We start from the raw sequence: 19,999 nt of genomic DNA on the forward strand, positions 1-19,999 counted from the left end.
TCTGTTACCAAATTACTATGAGCCTTGTGTAGTAAAAATGAAACAAATAAATGGACACACAACTGCGTAAGAATTGAATGGAAAAGCCATCATATTTTCGTTGGGACAAATTAAATTGATCATTTCTCCCAGTGGCAGAAGACCTGCCGCCAACATGGTATGACCAAAATGGTGTCCACTCGTGTCTGTCATAATAAAGGCTAAGGTTCAATTCCTATCTTGCCATGGTAATTCCCAACAGGACAAAATCAGTTGTGATGTAGATTTTTATTATTATTATTATTATTGTTATTGTTTTTATTTACTTACTGGGTGTACGGACTCATGACGTCTGTTTTATGTTTATATATTATGAACAAAGATAACAAAACAAAAGAGGAAAAACATGATAACTTACCAAAGACGTGGCTGAAGTATAAAAATAAAGCGAACTGTAGAATAATACGATACGTTGATGCCATACTCAGATTATTCCAGGATGAACCTCCGTCGTCAAAAGAAAATGTTGTATGCTTCAATAGAGAGAGAGACGATTTTTGCTTCCCCAAAAATATATAGCAGTTTCTATACGCTATCGCTTATTTCACTCGTTTTGAAAATGTGTCGTTCATGCAACTTCTGACGTCTGCAAATGAATTACTGTTAGAGTGCTACCATACTCACTGATATATAAAACCGAAGGTCGTTCGTTATTTCAGACCGTAATGCGGAAGAACATCGTCCTTCACATCTTCCTGTTCCCAATTTCCTGAACTCATTCGGACGATCTGAATGGTCAGGAGTGAATTCTCGATTCTGGTTTTTCCCTCTTTGGTTTATATGTTTTATATCTCTTTAAATGTATTTCATCTCGCGGTATAAATTATGTCATATCCTTGTAGACGTTACTTAATGAAGCATGGATTTGGTTGTGATATTAACAAAGCCACGTAGTTAGGACAATTTACGTCGCTCTTGCTATCATGCGCATTTGCAATTAACTCCTGGTTCACGTACCCGCACTTGTTATGGCGATCGTGCCTTTTCTGTCGCTGCGCCTTCTCTTTGGAACGAACTTCCATTTCACGTTCGTGACTCTTTCTCCCTCTGTATTTTGAAGAGACAACTTAAAACATTTCTGTTTGATTCCTATAGTTTCTTTTTCTCCCAAGGCTTGGATTCCTTTGTCTCTTTCCTACTTTGTAAAGCGCTTTGAAACGCTGTATTAATTAAGCCCTATATAAATGTAGTGTTATGATTATAATTATGATAATGATTATGATTATGATTATGATGATGATGATGATGATGATGACGACGACGACGACGACGATGACGATGACGATCAGGATCAGGATGAGGATGAGGATGAGGATGAGGATGAGGATTGTTATTATTATAAATTACTCATTTGAACACATGAGAAAAAGTCGCACTGGTAGCAGCAGGAATAAGTATAATCACCCGGCGATGTACACTAGTATACCGAACGAAGGTTGGAAATCACATTCGCTATAACTCATTATATATGGTATACCATTTGTAAACATAAGAATGGTTAAAAGGCTTATTACAAGGATGATTTAGGACGTACATAAAACAAAGTAACTTTATAAAAGACTATCAAGAAGAGTCTGATCTCTTCTCAAACACGGACCGACCGACCCCCTTCCCTACCTCCCCCTCCTCTTCCCCAATCCTTCCTCCCCTACATTAGAATGTGGTTATTGCCTTAAGAAAGCTTGTACTGGCATACCTGGCGGAATAAAGCTCCTAAATATACGTTAAAGTTTTAATGAAAAGATCGTGGATAACGTAACGTACATGTCAGACTGTGTAGTGAATACGTACACGTATTCTAGCACAGTTACCAGTACTCGTAGTAATCCAGAGGGATTTGTATATACGCGTACCCTACTCCGCCATTTTGGAAATCTGTAGAGGTTAAATTTACAAGATTAAATACTCTTATTTGTAATCATAAAATGGAAAATGTTCTTGTACCCGTACCTCTGCGTATATACTATAGTACTGCGAGTCTGGTCAATGCACACGACAAGTTGCCCCACGATAATGTATTAAATATATTCATATATCATTCTCATATGCTGCAAACTATTATGTAGTTTCCTGCTTAAGTATACCCAAAAACTGAACCTCTTATGCGAGGTAACATGAAAGAAGAAAAGGGCCAGACAAAATTAGAATGACATATTGTAATAAGATTATAGCAAGGCGAAATTTCCAAATTTCATGTAAAATTCTGTAACTAATAGAACTTTATGAAAAGTGATCATATATAACATGATGTCCACGCATCATTTTGTGATGTGTTTAAATGCTTTTAGAATTCATCCGAAACTCGGTTGATGCCTGTGCATGTTTAAAGGGATACTACAGTGAGTGAAAATTATTGTTTTAACCACATTGTGGAAAAATGTTTTGTATTTTTAGCTCAAAGGTACATCAAAATAGCATTTTTTAATTTGTGGGAGATACATTTGGTGAAATATTAAGATTGTATCTGGTGTACAGAAGTGTTTGTGATGTCACCATGGTAATTTGGCTGACAAAAATACTTTGTATCTCTCTATTATGTACAAGTCATTCATCATCTGAGTGAAGATGGCGTCCTTACAATCAAGTTACATAGTGATAAACTTCTAAATAGAGAGAACATGGAGGACTATCTATATATAAGCAAAAGAGCAACTTCAAGGAAAGTAAAGATTTTACGGAACATCTCATCTCCATGATGATATCATGATGAATAATTAAACTTCAAGCCAACCTTTATCTAGAGTTTGGAGAATAAAATCTGTTGAGTTTGATATAATCTTCTTGTTGGTTTATCCTTGAAATGTGATAAATTTGGAATGTTTCTTTAAACTGTCAATGTTCTCCGAATTTAGAAACTCATAAAAATGCAAGTTTGTTTTGTAAAAATATTAGTTCCCTCTTTAATTGATTAAAGTGATTTATAATTATCATGAAAAAACAAAACGTTTCCAACTGAACTTATGTGATGACATCATGCACTCTGCTGTTGCCTATTGCATTCATAAAGTAATATCATATTTGAAGGAATTTTTTTTTTTTTTTAATCTTCTTATTTTAAGTTGAAAATGCTTTGGTTTAGTGGTTTTGATCTAAAGATGCCGAACATTTTCGAGCACTCAGTTTTGTCAAGCAATAAAGCTTCTCTAGCAAGGGGCATATACCTTTAATAAATATATGATTAATCCTCTGTATCAAGACGTTTATGTTTACATGATGCAGAGAATTACACACCGCAAATATAAACATCTATATGTCACAGAGGTGTTATGCATTACTGATCATGCTTCTCTGGTATATAGTCATATACTATAGGGAGATGTTTAAAGGCTATTAAAAATATACATCCACTTCTCGCCGAAAGTTATTAGGAAGCTATGGTCTCTACATCGATTGTTGCATGGTCGATAAACCAAGGTGAACCATAACACTTAATATAAAATGGATACCTTTATGTAAGAAAGAGAAGAGCATCAATATGCCTTCTATATGTGTATTAATTGAGTCTCATTATGTTCTCGGTAGATTAGATATTCTGCAATCGCAATAAACATGCATGTCGCAACATTACCCGCATGAAGAGGTTTGCTATATATGAGTAAGAATTATGATTGTCAAGTTGGAATCCCAGCTGATATAACATTATAACCCTGCATGTACTCGCTCTCGGACCTTTACCGTATTTCATTTAATTGATCAAATATAAAACAAAATTTGTGGAAGTAATAGCATTGTTATATAAATATATTGGGAAACCACTCGGTGGTGTACGCAATTTTCGCAAATTTAACATAAGACATAAACAAAGAAGGAACAATAGTACTTTTATGATTATTTCCACAAAGACATTTATTGAAGAGACATGATTTCATTCAAAAGTACGCCATTCTTACATATAAAGTTCTCTCTACCGAAACTACACATAATTTATGTATGTTTTTGTTTTAATTTTGTTTTACCTGTCTATTTATTAACGACGTCATCCTATTTAATCGACTTATTTTGCTTTTTACTTTATTACTTAATTTATGCACATCCCATAACATCAGACTTGCAATACAAAATAAAAACTGCCATGCTTTCGATCTTGATATTTTAATATGTTATCTTGATATGTGTTTATCACATCACATTCTGGTAGATGATATTCTGGTTTTAAATCGTGATGTCTTTACAAATAATTGACGTTAAATTGTACATTGACGAGAGTTTACTTCCAAAATGGCCAAACAAAACAGTTGATAGATATCAAATTAGCCAGAAATATATATGAACTGATATCTAAGAAAGTATCAGATAAAATTGATTAGGCAATAATTCCAGCATTTTGATGAATTGGGAAGACGAAAAGTTTAACTTTATCACCTTCAAGAGTCGATATTGGACAATACAAGCGTGAGAAATAAGCTCCACTGCCTCGTCCTGGTTTTTAATATACGGATGTCGGCCTATACCATTATTAATAGTTCGTTTAACCGGTATATATACTTACTTCGCTCCGAGAGGAAAAACAAGCTTTAGTTATGGAAAGGTCCTACACTTTAGGATTATAAAAACCTGGGTGTGGCCTGCCATGGCGTAGGTGTAAAAATAAATATGCGCACGATGCAGTTTGTGGTAAACGTTGTGGTTAGGAACGTTTTGATAAGTATATAGATGATTACCAGTTCGTGCATCATGCAGTCGGGGCAAAAACGTTCAGTGGATTCTGTTACATTCAGTCGGGAAAGATTCGACCACTTCTTCGTGGATACGGGGTTATATGGTGGTATAACCCCCCCCCCCCATCCCTCCTCATCCTATTGTCAACCTCACACACAAAATCAAAAGTATTTATGAGCGGCAACTTTGCTTTCAGACCTATTACTAGACCTAACTTATTCGCGAAATAAAAACAAACATATGGTGATCCAAACAAGACCATGGTTCTGTGTGATAATATGGAGTCTTATGTATGGATAACGGATCTTGTTATGAGTCCAATATAGCGGAGAATGGTTGCAAGGTTCTATATGGTATCATAGCACAATTATAGAATAGTGTACGATCATACAAATAGCCAAAAAGGTAACCTGAAAGGTGCCTAAAATAAACTAATGCGGTAATTGTTGTCGCATAGTTTCAGAAGTCACGAAGTCCTGCTGCAGGTGGTTATATATTTTGTGTATATATTTTGTGTAGACAGAGGAATATTTGTGTGAAGGTTCAGTCCTGCCGGTGCAAGTATTATGACTTTGACGCATATAATGTTCCAACTTACCATATCTTATTTACTTCCGCTCCGGAAATGTATAGGTTTTGACAAAGGATGCCTCCACACAGTATATGTCAACTATAGGTTATAACCAGAAGTGGGATGTATATTGTGGGTGTAATGACATGTGTAAGGGTAATTACTCCCAGTCGTGGTGGAATTATTTTAAAACGGAGAGTACATGAAAAATTGGCGCACAGGTGTTATTTGAACTCGAAAGTCTGATGAAGAGAAACAATATACCTTGATTGTGTGCCACAGAGGCAAGTTTTATAAATTGCTTTTTTTAAAGTAAAGAATCCACAAGAATCTCAAAGTGATGTAACAAGCATTGAGATTGCATTGTAATGTCAAAGAGAGAGAGTGAGTGATAATTTAATTTATATATATTTGACATCAGTGCTGAAATGTATCCATTTGCATGTTAATCCAAATGATATGACGATCATTGTGCAGACCAGCATTCTTTCATGCCCTCAAGCCTTCATGTTGCCGATTACTGTCAAGAGCCCCCCCCCCCCCTTTTTTTTGAGGTCTTTTGACGGAATACTTCAAACATAGACGCGTTGTCGTTCGTGTTAAACCACCCGCGAGAACGTTTCCGGGTTGTTGAATATTTCTATAAAGGTTAGACAGACGAAAACAACAGAGAATATTAAATAATTCACGTTGTGACGTCATCGGAATCGAACAATGCCCCCATGAGAGATCTACGTGTATGTATGTAGTATGCGTGTATGCGTGTATGTATGCGTGTATACATGTATGTATGTATTTTATATTCTTCTGCAAGCAAGAACTCGCGAAGAAGCATCATTACGGAGAGCCAAACGTTCCATAAATGTCGAAAAAGAAAGTGAAGTGTCCAAGTTAATATATATATGTCCAAATCGATATCAACATGTTACAATTCGATATCAGCATGTTACAATTCCATATGAACATGTCGAAATAAAATACAATATGCCATTGCGTCTATCAACATGTCAAATTCAACATCAGCATGTCGAAAACTTGTAACAGCATGCCATTACTACATTGGTCATTTCAACATGCTATATTTACGTCGTGCTATAATTTTGGCACTTCGGCGCGCGCCAACGTTTCGTATATGTCGAGATTTATTTCAGTATGTCCAAAACTTGTGTCAGCATGGTGAGCGAAGAGTGGTGAAGTATTGCCATGACAACGTTGCACATGGTTCGTGTCGTTCACGCGGTATTATGGTTGAATATACTGTAGCGGAAAGCTACGACTTTTCCTTAGTGAGATACGTTTCGTTCCCTCAGGGGTTACATCTGTTGCGCTCCGTGGAGGTAACGAGAGATGTTTATCCGGAACAGGAACAGGAACTGATTACGTAATTTTGCTATATCGATGTATTCCCGTGACTGGCATAGGCAGGCACGGCGGTGGGTGTGTGAGTCGATCCCATTGGTCGCAACTCATCGTAGTTATATACAGGTAGTCCATGATTGGTCTAAGCCTTTTTTTTACAGTTTATGTACGGACGTGTGTATACGGATGTTCAAGGGCGTAGGAACCGGGGGGCTGGGGGGCGCCAGCCCCCCAGTGAAAAATATGGGGCGGGCGGAAGTATCGTTCCGCCCCCCCCCCCCCCGCTCCGCAAGTCAGAAAACCCCTTTTTCATTTCCAAATGAGAAAAAAATCTCATTTGAAGCACCAAATTGCATCTAAGGCCAGGTGAAAATGCAAAATTCTTTACAAAATGGAGTGGGTGTTGAAGTGTGCTATATTGCACCAAATTGCATCTGAGGCCACCTGGAAATGCAAAAAAATTCCAAAGGGGAGGGGGACACCCCCTCCCCTTAGACCCCTCTCCCAGGCCGGCCATCAGTCTTCAGCCCCCCCACTCAAAAGTACCTTCCAACGCCACTGCGGGGGGTATTTTAATGAAGGGTTCTTTCGTAAATGAGTGAGTCAGAGAGTCGGAGAGTCGGTCGAGTGCAAGACGAGGAACTTTCCTTCCGGCGGCTCGTGGTAAAGCCTTTGATATTTGCCTAAGTCCAAACAAATGTGTTTAGGCATTTTGGAGTGCCCGACATCTGCGCTGCCCGAGTCCAGCGGATTGCCCGACACCTGCGCTGCCCGAGTCCAGCGGATTGCCCGACACCTGCCCTGCCCGAGTCCAGCAGATTGCCCGACACCTGCCCTGCCCGAGTCAAGCGGAATGCCCGAAGCCTGTGCTGCCCGACACCGGTGGATTGCCGACGTTTAGATTGCCCGACCCTTGCGCAGTCCCAGTGTTATGCCTGCGTATCCTTGGGTTGTGCCCGACCCCAGTACGTTATATTGGGCAAATGTTAATATTGTGTATTATACGCTGTAGATGTAGAACGAGATGAGAAATTATACTTTTATTAAACATACAACTCTGGTGTCTGCCTCCTGATTTAGAGTTAATCTGTACCCGTCCCCCATCTACCTCCCCTACCCTCCTCCAGTTGGTTTCGAGACAGGTTTTTCACTACCAGACGTTGGCGGCGTTACAATACGTTTTAAACTGCTGCAGTAGGTGGAAAATATACCATTGAGAATATCTTCAAGCCCTTATTCGTATTAGTCGCGCCAAAGCTTTGTCCAAACAAAGCAGTTCATTTAATGTAATCATTCATAATGAATGTTTTGCAAGAAACTTTTTCTTCCATACAGCGTTTGGTTGGAGAAATAAACCAATGCGTCAGAGAAAACCAGCTTTCGATAGCACCACGCCTCCGAACTCGTCTAGAGGCAACGTTTGACAGTAACAGTAACATGGTAATAAATTGAAAGTTTGTAAGAATATTCTTGGGGAAATTTCACTAGGCCCCTTTCTCCCTTTGATCCAGTCCGTGCTCTGTCTTTGGGATTTACTTCAACTAAGTTCTACTTGTATTTAGCCTATGCTAAGTTAGGTAATGCCTAGACTAAGGCTAAAGTTAGGGTATACATACTCTTATTTCTAACGTTGCCTCTAGACAAGTTCGGAGGCGTGGTGCTATCCCCATAGTACCGTGTGAACGACACGAACCATGTGCAACGTTGTCATGGCAATACTTCACTACTCTTCGCTCACCATGCTGACACAAGTTTTGGACATACTGAAATAAATCTCGACATATACGAAACGTTGGCGCGCGCCGAAGTGCCAAAATTATAGCACGACGTAAATATAGCATGTTGACATGACCAATGTAGTAATGGCATGCTGTTACAAGTTTTCGACATGCTGATGTTGAATTTGACATGTTGATAGACGCAATGGCATATTGTATTTTGTTTCGAGATGTTCATATGGAATTGTAACATGCTGATATCGAATTGTAACATGTTGATATCGATTTGGACATATATATATTAACTTGGACACTTCACTTTCTTTTTCGACATTTATGGAACGTTTGGCTCTCCGTACATCATAGGCTTATCAAAGCCGCAAGCTGACAGAAGTCAGTCTCTTACATTCATATTTAACGTCCACGCGACCGATATATAACCCCTGTGTACAGACAACACTCCTACGCAATGAACCTGTTAACTAGCATTGCTTTACTTGTCAATCTGACCACTAGAACACCACATCCGTCTCGACGTGTAGGTGAACAAAGACAAAACAGAAGCAACAACAAAACTAGCGAACTGGATATAATCCAGGTGAACAAACAGAGGTTTGGTTGGATTACAAAATTTCCGATGCGCATATCCTCTGTGACTTGTTTACAACATTAATTTTCCAAATGATTTAGTTATATTTATAAAAGTTCTTTGCCCTGAAGTTATATTGGTTGCTAATCTGCCACGGTGTGTGTAAATATGGCTTATTTGTTCCTTTTTGGTTTCGATGATAATCGTAACCATTGAAGTCATGCAGGCGGATGTGTGTGGGTACGCGCGTGTGCCAGTGTGTGTGACGCATTGCTTGTAAACACGATATCTCAAGAAGGGGAGTTTGGACCAATCTTATATTTGGTGTGTAGGAGTACCACATAAAGTAGAAGATATACATTGTTTTCAGAGTCTGTCAAAGGTCATTTGGGGTTACCAGGGGTCAAATTGTGAAAACCTTATAAACACGATATCTCAAGAAAAGAACTACCTTGGGACCAATCTCAACTTTTAGTATGTAGTTGTGACCCGTTAAGTACAATAATTGCCTATTGTTTTTGTGTGGAGGTCAAAGGTCACTAGGAGTCACCAAGGGTCACATTGTGGGAAACCTTGTTTTATAATCTACCGTATCTCCCACTGATCAGCCTATTACATAACAGGTGCGTTACGCCTCACTAGAATAGGAGAGGCTGTTGGCAATTAGCTTAAGAGCATCCGTAGAGATGAATCAAGAAGTCTTGACCAACTCTCCATTGACTTAAGTGTGTCGCTAACTTACGTCGCTTCATGCATGCCTGTACGTCACGTATATCTGATCATTTTTATTGTGGTGCCTGATGTGTGGTATATGGCATCTACGTTCCCCTTTGTTATGACTTTCACGGATCGCATGGCAGCGCCAGAAAGCTTATGGTGAACGTGTTTGTTAAAAGTTAGTCTAGTGGAAAGAGTAACCTTTTAGAAAAGGAACAAGTGTTGTACCGAATAGTCCGCATAGCACCGTGACTTACTTTGTCTGTGTGTTTGTTAGTACTACATAATACAAGTGAAAAGGACTCGGCCATACATGACACTGCATTTTGGCTACTTAACATATCTATAGTATCAGAAGTGTTCCTTTCTTCTTCTTTTCGTTCAAGATCTTTAACTTGGGGTAAGATGTCTTGAGATGTTAAAACTTGAAAAGTACACTCAGACAACAGACGGTCGCAGCATACGAACTACACTACTATTAATATAGAGTATTACGTAGCGTTCACTGTGTATTGATTATAGTGACCCGGAAATAACCACATGTGGCCTATACTATCGGATTGTTATTAACGGTAAGTAGTTTCCTTCAGTCTCTATAATTACGTGTAACAAACTGACTCAGTACGAGAAATTTACTGTTTAAGGACGTATTGATAACGTATACAATTCTGTTATTCGATCGCTAGTGCTTATTTTGTGATAAGTTAGCAGGTTATTAAACGATAGGTGGGGTTAATTTAAAAGGCAGGGTCGTACTCAGGTGCACACGATGAAATTGTATTAAAGGTATTGAAGACTCGCCCCAAACCGCGTGCCGCGCTCTGAAACAGTTAACTTTCCGTTGCCTGCAAATGACGTTTTCTTCTTGTCGCTACAAAATGCAGACAGTAATGAAACGTGATACCTTGTTATCTTTTACCTAGACATGAGATGTCCACGCTGCTATGTACACTGTGTTGTGGGTACTAATCGTAGCTGTATGTATTGATTGTACACTAGTGTCTAATTACCGACGGTAGCATGCTGTATGTGTATTTTCTGGGATCGATAGTGGTGTCTAACACTTCTGTTACACCTCATTCGAAATTAGGTCAGATTACCGGCATGAGACGTTTCTTTGTGCGCGAGTCTTCACACCCTTTAATTGCCAGGTACTTGCCTAATAGGCAGAATTTTGGTGCTGTACATGAATCAAGTTTTTGCAATTGCTACTTAGATGCATTAATTCTTGAGTTATTGAATACCACTACATATTGGTATACATGGAAGATGAGTCTGTAGGTGACATTACATATATTGAATATTATGCGAACTTTGTACACTATATGAACTCGTGTCTTTCAAGAGTTCTATTGCCCCTGCAATCGTTACAGCAGGATTACTATCTCCGCCCCCCACCACCCCACCCACCCGGCTCTCTCCATCTCTCTCTCTCTCTCGCCCTCGCTTTCTCCTCTAAACCAAACTTCACTCGGTGTATGATATGAATGGTGTGACGTCACACATCATCCGACAGATGTTGAAAGCATTTTTGTTCCAATCTACAGATTAATTGAGATTGTCTGAAAGATGTTCAGATACAGGTTTGCATTATGGGCTGGAATCCTTTTTATGTCAATTTTGGTCTCCGGGTTACTGCTCCTCAACAACGAATGGGTATTAATAGAAACACCAAGCCTACATGAATCCAGTAGGTTGTGTGAAGCATGTTATCCAGTTCATCGAAATTCGAGTGATCGTAAGTAATTTCATAAGTTCATAATTTCTGTCCGTAGCCATCATTTCACCTTATTATCAGTAAGGTTTAGTAAGGATATACCCTATAGAAAAGTGCATTTCCATGAGAGAGAAAAAAAGAGCACACTTCCTACAAATGCATCTTAACATAGGAGAACATTTCCTGGTGGGCTTTTCTTAGCGATGGATTGGATAATTGTGCATATCATTGTGTTAAAAAAACCCAAATGGTATACTTAAGTTTTGTGACATTAGACCGACCCATGCAAGCATTACTAATTCGATAGATAAGCATGACACAACCTATTTCTTTGACGAAGTGAACAGTGCTTAATTTAACACTCGCTATACCTTGCGGTATTAAATTTGATACATGTTAAATCATTAAGAAAAAATGTAGTTTTTCTACACCATATTTGTTTAGAAATGATCTTTTGAGTATCTCATACTCACCAATTAAAGTGGCTGTACTACGTAGTCTAACGTACAGACCGTTAGATCAGTTCCTTAGATGGAACACAAAACAAATAGCAGAAAAAAAAGGATGTTTATGGCCTCAAGAACCATGTTTACAAAATGTCACCCAAGAGCATAGGCGTAGGAGGCGGAAGGGCTGGGGGCTGCAGCCCCCAGCCCCCAGCCCCCAACCAAATATTTTTGTGAAAATTCGGGCAATATGCTGAGAATTTTTCGGGCACCTACTGAAAGAAAAATAAATTGCAATGTGTTTTTCAATGGTTAAACGTATATTATTGTCATCATTATTATTGTAACGACTTCCCGAAAAGTTATAACCAATATGGACGCGTAATAACACGGCATATGATTGTATGTAATTTGCATGCGATGTAATAACCGATGCAAACGTATATGATATGCACATTGACATGTTGAACGCGCGCGGGTTATATTTTTCGGGCAAGTCGTTACAGCCCCCCCCCCCCCCCTAACGCCTATGCCCAAAAGTGCTGCAGAACAAGTTTAGGTTGAGACAATGGATTAACATTAATAATTAGGCCCGCACTGAAGAGCTGATGTCATCATCACTCTAGTCTTAAAGGAGCACTCCAAAAACCTTCATATATTTTAAAGATGAATATATTGTAAACCAGAATAGCTATAGAAACATTACTAGCACTCAATTTTTTCTTTGATTGGAATTTTAAGATTACAATTCTGCATAAAGTCTTCGGTTAAGCCTATTGTCGGGTTTTCCTTGTTTTGTTATAAATATGTTTTTGGATATATCAATACAATATGTGACTTTTGCTGAAACGATTTTTCACCAACAACACTTGGCTGAGATGCAGTAAAATAGACTATTGTTGTCTTACTTAGTTACACAAGATCTCACAAAAAAAAACACTGCAGAAAAACTGTTAATTCATAACACAAATGCATGTCAATTCTATTAATATCTAATAAAATGATATAATTATATTAGATTAAAATATTATAGGGTGCGGTTAGTCTCAGATCCTAGTTTTATAGCCAAAACCCAAGCCCTGGTTCAACTATCAGGGCATACAGTATTTTCATCCCGGAAAATGAAAACGTGTCCCCGATTGTCGAGGATAAGTTATGATGCCCAGTTAGAGCGTTAAAAGTGGTACATGAACAAAATAAGAACGGAAGGTTCTTGAAGGGAACAGATTCTAGTTGATTTATCCTTCCTCGGAAGCTACTTAGTGCTGACGTTGTGAGGAGACATGAAAGTAAGGAGCGAAGCAAAGAACCAAAAGCATTTTCCAGGTTTGGATATTTACGATTGACGAGCTTACCTGCCTCCATTCCCGCTTACCTCCCCCCGTCAATCACACTACTTAAAGAACTTGCTGGGGCATAAAGGTTTGGTTTGAATAAAGAAAATTCTATTCACGAGATTCATAATAACGTAACTTGGCTTTATAATAGCGTACAGTACTATAGAAATCTGTATCAGCAGCACTGAAATCACGTTATAGTATTATGAATTGGCTTAATGGACAAACTAACAACAAAAGAGATACTTACTCGAAAAGTATATATGAATTATTAACACAAAGTATATATTAGGTATGTGTTGAACTGTTTGAAAGTTTTATCGTTGGTATATATGGTAAGCTTAATAAAGTCAGTGAATTGGGTTTCACAGGTTTACAGAGCAATATGAAGGAAGCAAGGTAGTCTCTCTTGAATTTTAGTGCCATCATGCGCGCATCCATCCATCCATCCATCCCATCCCCCCCCCCCCTCCGTGGTTTTCACTCCCTATAAAAAGATAAGTGGAGTCATAAGCACAACCTTGCATATATACCAAAATTATGGACCTAAATTCTAGATCTAAATTCTAGACCTAAATTCTAGACCTAAATTCTAGACCTAACTATGCCCCAGAATGCACCGTTTCACATCAAAACTTTCAATTCCAGACCCCGGGGAGGGGCAGGTGTTGAGATGCAGCCGATTCACACAGAGATTACAGTAACTAGTGTTAATCTTAAAGTTTTTTACCACAGTAAATACTGGATTGTGCTGACAAATCGGATAAATCGGTAGCATGTGCTACTAGGTTTACAGTAAGAACTGAAAAGAAGTGTAATCCCAACAAATGCATCAAACTGGATTTGTTGGGATTACATATATCCTCAGTTCTTACTGTAATCCTCATAGCACATGCTACCGATTTTTAGCACGATCCAGTTCTTACTGCGGTATACGAAACTTTTAAGATTTACAGTAATAACTATGTTCTCTGTGTGTATCGGGTGTGAGATGGCATGTTTGTTGCTTCTGTGTGCACTTGTTCGTTTTTTCCATAAAGAGGGGGGGGGGGGTGGAGGGAGGGGTTCAGTGACATAATTATCTCCGGGTCCGTCCTGGCACTCTGGGTTTCTGTTGGTGTGTCACCATGGATGTGTCTGTCGGTGGTGGTACGGAAAGACGGGTGGAGTTTTTTTTCCATGATTGACCATGTGTAGGTTTAGTTTTGAAATATTGATTAAGTCCCGCAAATTTTCTTTTACAAACAGATGGGGAACTTCGGCCCGACATGAATTTCATACATGTTGACGAAATATCACGTGATTTACTAGGGGAGCGATTTGAAGATGTTATATCTACGTTAACAGTCATCAACGATAAAATCAATCAAGTAGATGAAATGTCATTACTGGAACTTTTACAACAATCACAACAGGACTATGAAGGTTATACATATATACCCGGAGGTCATTGGAAGCCAAAAAATACCACGGACAAATCCAAGGTAAGGATACCATTCAAGTGACTGAACTACTTATTCTACCACACACAAACGTCAGTTTATGCGTCAGTTTCTCAGATGCAACATAATAAAACTAAACATATATATTTCAGTGGTGTAACGTGGATCATTGTAGTCTGCGCCATATACATCACAGCCCCCCCCCCCACCCACCCACCCATCCCCACCTCTTCTTAATCCCAGCTTATCTGTTTTCGTTCTAAAACTACATCATATTTCGGGCAGACCCAGCATTACCTCAGGTACTACTGCATTAGAAATACGTCGGTACTTGTGACCATGCCCCCTCCCCTTGCTCTTCGACTCAGTAAATTATTTATGTCAGTTGTTGGTTGTTGGCGTAATAAATCGATATACTCAGTGGCACTATGTGTGTATCATGCCCGTGAGTCACTGGTTGTTATAATTATTCTCACCTCATTGAGAAAATATCGAAGGTGTGATAAGCGACACCGAGACCCATACGTGATTATACCACTGTTTGCAAATTATGTGTTAGATTCGTCAAATTAGCACTTTTTCTTTCAAAACAAGATCTGCGTCAAAGTCCTTTCATATCATTTAGGTTGTAAAGAATCGTCATCATATGTCATTTTTGCCCTTACCCCCCCCCCCCCCCTTCTTTCCTCCCATTCTTCAAAGTCATTTACCAAATCAAGATCACGATGACCCTCAGTTTATTGCAATATCTTCCAAAAGTGAATGGACGTACACAGTTCTCATAGTGGATGGAATGCATAAAATCCATGAATATTCACTGTACAGCACGAGCTTATCTAGGCTGGTGTACGGCCTCCACGTACACAATAAGTGCCATGGTATATAGAGTAATTGATCGAAAGTAATTAAGTGGTGCAGAGAACCAGATTTTCTCCCGTCTTTATGGTGAGCTATATCGATTTACTTTACCTTTAGCTTCTATTGTTTCTCTGTTCATTTCTTTGTTTTTTTGTTGATACTTATATAGGTTGCTCTCCTGGTTCCATTCCGCAACAGGGAGAGGACGATTGGCATATTTCTGCGTCACATGATCCCATTTATTCTTCGTCAACGTTTAGAATTTGGAATTTTCGTTATCGAACAGGTTTGTTTTAACGATTATCTCCTCCTGTCCACCCCACCCCCACCCACACCCCACCCCAACCCCACCCCAACGCATCCACTTCCCCTCTCTTAACGAAATGTGAGCTCAAGTTAGCCATTCCTTGGTGATCACCATGTTTGCATGATGTATGCGGTTACAGCGTTTTTCGTTACCTGCATCCTCGTTAACTTCTTCACTATAGAAAATGTTGTAGGAATTCTCATATTGAATTAATAATTAATTACAGTATGATCATAGAATACATAATCCATGAAATCGAATGACAAACAGGACTACAGACCCTTGATCCAATTCGCCACTGCTCTAGAAAAATTACTATTCGCAACTGCGTTCTCTAAAAAAGATGCGTCGGGGGTCGGTGGAAGTTGATGGGTAGTAGACTATTATCCAGTCAGACTTGCGATAGCTGTATCATTAACTATTCTCGTTAAGATGAACCAGACTGACATACCTCACCCGTCGTACCCCACCCCACCCCGCCCCACCACACCCCACCGCACCCTCCTCATCCCTTTCCTTCTACTCTCAAATCTATTTCATCAGATAATTAATGCCAATAGAAACGTAAAAGAAAATTCCACCACTGTTTTTGTTTTTGTTTTCTTCATTAGACGGACAGTCTTAAATTTAATCGAGCTATGTTGATGAATGTTGGTTTCTTAGAGGCTCTCAAGTTTGAAGAATGGGATTGCATCGTTATTCATGATGTTGATTTTATTCCACATTATGATGACAACTCTTATACGTGCCACAGTATGCCACGTCATTTTCTCAGTGGACTTGCCAAAAGACCGTAAGAAACAGAACACTCCTCTTTTCCTCTTTTTTCTCCCCTCTTTTTGATATATATGAAAATGAAATCCTTTGTTTTCCTCTGTTGTGATGTTCAGATTAGCAGGCTTAGAATTGCATAAACTGTAATTAATATCAGCACCGTGTTGACAATTAATTAAAACTTGTCTAATTTCTTTGAGTAAATAACGACTAGCCCAGCTACTGATATACGTGCTTTTTTTGGTTGTTTTTCTTCAAGCCACAAGCCTTATCCTTGAACACATTGAACATAAAGTATGGAGACCCCCTAGTTAGGTATTCCGATTTGGAGGGGCACCAATAATTTAAGGGGGCACTAACAATTTAAGAAAGGGCACAATACTCGTGTCTTGCACCTTGTGAACTTTATGTATACATGGTCGTAGTTTACAATGAGGAAAGCAAAATAGTCTGCACCAAGGGAAGGGCGTACGCCCGGCTTGACTTCGAGCCTGGGATGGGGGCACTCCCGGCTTGACTACGAGCCTGGGATGGGGGCACGCCCGGCTTGACAACGAGCCTGGGAAGGGGGCACGCCCGGCTTGACAACGAGCCTGGGAAGGGGGAACGTCCGGCTTGACTACGAGACTTGGGAGGGGAACGCCCGGCTTGACTACGAGCCTGATAGTATGTCTATAAGATTTTCATTGTTGTTCTTTCTATACTGCAGTTGTAGCCATTTATTGAAATTATTGAAATAATTATTATTTACTGTCGCTACAATAATTGTTAATATAATCCATTTGCGGTTATTGTTGTTTGTGTTGTCCTGTTACTACCATACTGTTGTTAATGTATCGTTGCTGTTGTTTTTCGTTTCTGCTTTGTTGTACAGTTTTTTACTGTTGTTAACTGTTGTTTTCTTTTTCTTTTCTTGATAACGTTTGTCACTATATGCTTTTGTTGTTTACGTATCTGTGCTAGGATTGGCTTGCGGTGGATAAGGCAAAACTACAGTATTGCTTTAGTGCAAAGCTACTTAGTTTGTTATTTTAGTTTTATATCAGACACTGCTCAGAGGAGACACAAAACATCATCTTGAGCTTGTGATATATTAAAAATCTGGATGATGATGGACAACCCTCTAGACAGCTAATAAAGATCTTACTCCTAGCAGGAAGACTCTCATATGTATGGAACGCCGAAAGGGCAATGTATTATGTTGTCTACTTGTATGTTGTCTGTTATCATGTTGTTGTCTCCTTAGATGTTGCTGTCTCATTTAATGTTGTTGTCTCCTTCAATGTTGTTGTCTCCTTTGTTATTGTAATCTCCTTTGATGCTGTTGTCTCATTTGATCTTGTTGTCTCCTTTGATGCTCGCGGCGCTGTTCACTTTTATGACGTCAGTTTGTAAATTTGTGATATCACACTGCGGCTAGGATATGAATCCTTTTACTTTCTTTCTGTTTTTGTTCATATTTTCAAGGTTCACCAGTACTGACATTGAAACCACTGCCATAATTAGATCATGATCAATATTTTGAATGAACGGCTTGTAAACCTCCATCACCATCACAGTAAATCAACATTGTAATAAATCAAAGAAACAACGTAATTGGTTGAAGCATATGTAGCTCGATGACGTCATATTCAGACTTGATCAAGTCTTTTACTCTGTGCGTGAAGGACTATTAACTTTACCTGTAATATCTCCTCTCAAGTAGAACCAGATTTCTTTCTAGCTGTTTGGAGAAGTTTTCCTTTCATAGTTTTCTTTTATCACATAGGTCATCGATAAGGTTTGGGTTTGTGACTATTTTAATATTTTTCCCATACTTCGTATCGTTTGTATTTTTCACAATTTCAGATTCAATTCTTTCTGCTCTTTCTTCTTTTTGTGACAGAAAAGTCAAAGATTTCGAATTTAACGGGGTCACAGGTTTCACTGTTAGACAGTATCGATTGATGAACGGCGCCCCTAATCGGTACTGGGGTTGGGGCGGAGAGGATCACGAGCTAAGGACTCGAGCGGAATTACAGAAATGGAAAATCTACAGGACAAACTATCCCTATGGATTTTACGATCATATTCCACATAAAGTGCACGCTAGGAACGAAACAGAAGACAATTGGTAAGTATGAGTGCTTAAAGGCATTGAAGACTCACCCCAAATTGCGTGCCGCGCTCTGAAAAAGTTAACTTTCCGTCGCTTGCAAGTGAAGTTTTTTTCTTGTCGCTACAAAATGCAGACAATAATGAAACGTGATACCTTGTTATCTTTTATCTAGACCTGAAATGTCCATCGCTGCTATGTACACTGTGTTGTGGGCATTGACCGTAGCTGTATGCATTGACTGTACACTAGTGTCTAATTACCGACGGTAGCAAGCTGTGTGTGTATTTTCTGGGATCGATGGTGGTGTTTAACACTTCTGTTACACCTCGTTCGAAAATAGGTCAGATTACCGGCATGATACGTTTCTTTTTGCGCGAGTCTTCACACCCTTTAAAGTGGTGTGTTGGGGTTGTTGGTGGAGTTACCGTCAATATATCTGAGCAGTAACCTATTTAAAGGATATTTCACATGTGTATATGGATATCTAGAGTAATATGTAAATAAAAAAATAAAAAAATCTGTTGAGAAAAGTCAATATGATTGTTATCAGTAGGTTAATACAATACCTAAAAAGGTGCATGTTTCATAAGATATTGTTTGTTCTGAAATTGTTCATATCAATCGAAATTCAATTGTCTTTAATATGCTACAATGATTTTAACGTGTCAAATAAAACAAATGTAGCCTTATGATATTCCTCTTTGTTTGTTTTTTGTTTCTCTTTATTAAGGCCCCAATTTAACAAAGAAGTAGCAGAATGGCAATTTCGAGATGGTCTTAACAACATCCAGTATTCACAACCGGAAGTGACGATCCATCCGCTCTTTGTGAAAATAGAAGTCGCTTTATCAGAGCTAAAAATAAAGGCAGATCATCGAAGGAGCAAAAAGAAAACATAAACGTTCAAAGTCAGATTTAATTCTTTTACCCTGGTATTGGTAGTAAGTTTTTTCAAGAACGATATATAGTCTATTAAGAACTTATTGAGACAATAACCTCCAATAAAGTCCAAGGGGAACTATTGAATTGACTTGCAACCTTCAAAGGTATAATGGGATGAGTTCTATCAAAATATGTCGTTACCATGGTAAAAGCGTTAAAGGTGGACGAAAAAGGTCAAAGCTCGTAGATCATATTCGACGACAAACGAACATTTGCTTCCATGGAGGAGTGTTGAATTGACTTGCAAAATTCAATAGTTATGTCAAGTAATATTAAACTATGTGATAACGATGGTAACAAACGCCAGTGGTCAAAGTTCAAATGTCAAATTAAGCATCGGAAATATGGGATTGACTCGCAGCCTCCACATGTGTAATGAATAAGTATGTCAAGTACTAACATTTGACGTTGAGACCATGTTAACTA

General features: G+C 38.8%; 2 protein-coding genes across 7 annotated transcripts in view; one reads left to right on the plus strand and one right to left on the minus strand.

Annotated features, from left to right (window-relative positions):
- Positions 1-984, minus strand: part of LOC139961922 (adhesion G-protein coupled receptor G7-like) — a 26,769-nt gene extending 25,785 nt beyond the window's left edge. Inside the window, exon 1 of one of the 4 annotated variants that reach the window (XM_071961616.1) lies at positions 398-984. In XM_071961616.1, the coding sequence (XP_071817717.1) occupies positions 398-461 (64 nt within the window). In that variant the 5' untranslated portion in view covers positions 462-984. The remainder of the gene's footprint in view (positions 1-397) is intronic. The other 3 variants (XM_071961615.1, XM_071961618.1, XM_071961617.1) reach the window with 3 other exon arrangements.
- LOC139961924 (beta-1,4-galactosyltransferase 6-like) overlaps positions 1-19,638 on the plus strand; it is a 21,021-nt gene extending 1,383 nt beyond the window's left edge. Inside the window, exons 2-8 of one of the 3 annotated variants that reach the window (XM_071961622.1) lie at positions 10,039-10,224; positions 11,200-11,390; positions 14,401-14,636; positions 15,622-15,738; positions 16,371-16,552; positions 18,419-18,646; positions 19,362-19,638. In XM_071961622.1, coding sequence (XP_071817723.1) covers positions 11,222-11,390; positions 14,401-14,636; positions 15,622-15,738; positions 16,371-16,552; positions 18,419-18,646; positions 19,362-19,530 — 1,101 coding nt within the window. In that variant the 5' untranslated portion in view covers positions 10,039-10,224; positions 11,200-11,221 and the 3' untranslated portion in view covers positions 19,531-19,638. Of the gene's footprint in view, positions 1-9,863; positions 10,225-11,199; positions 11,391-14,400; positions 14,637-15,621; positions 15,739-16,370; positions 16,553-18,418; positions 18,647-19,361 lie in introns of those variants that run through there. The other 2 variants (XM_071961623.1, XM_071961624.1) reach the window with 2 other exon arrangements.
- The last annotated feature ends 361 nt before the right edge of the window (positions 19,639-19,999 follow it).

Source organism: Apostichopus japonicus, chromosome 20 (assembly GCF_037975245.1).
Source record: "Apostichopus japonicus isolate 1M-3 chromosome 20, ASM3797524v1, whole genome shotgun sequence".
Lineage (NCBI taxonomy): Eukaryota > Metazoa > Echinodermata > Holothuroidea > Aspidochirotida > Stichopodidae > Apostichopus > Apostichopus japonicus.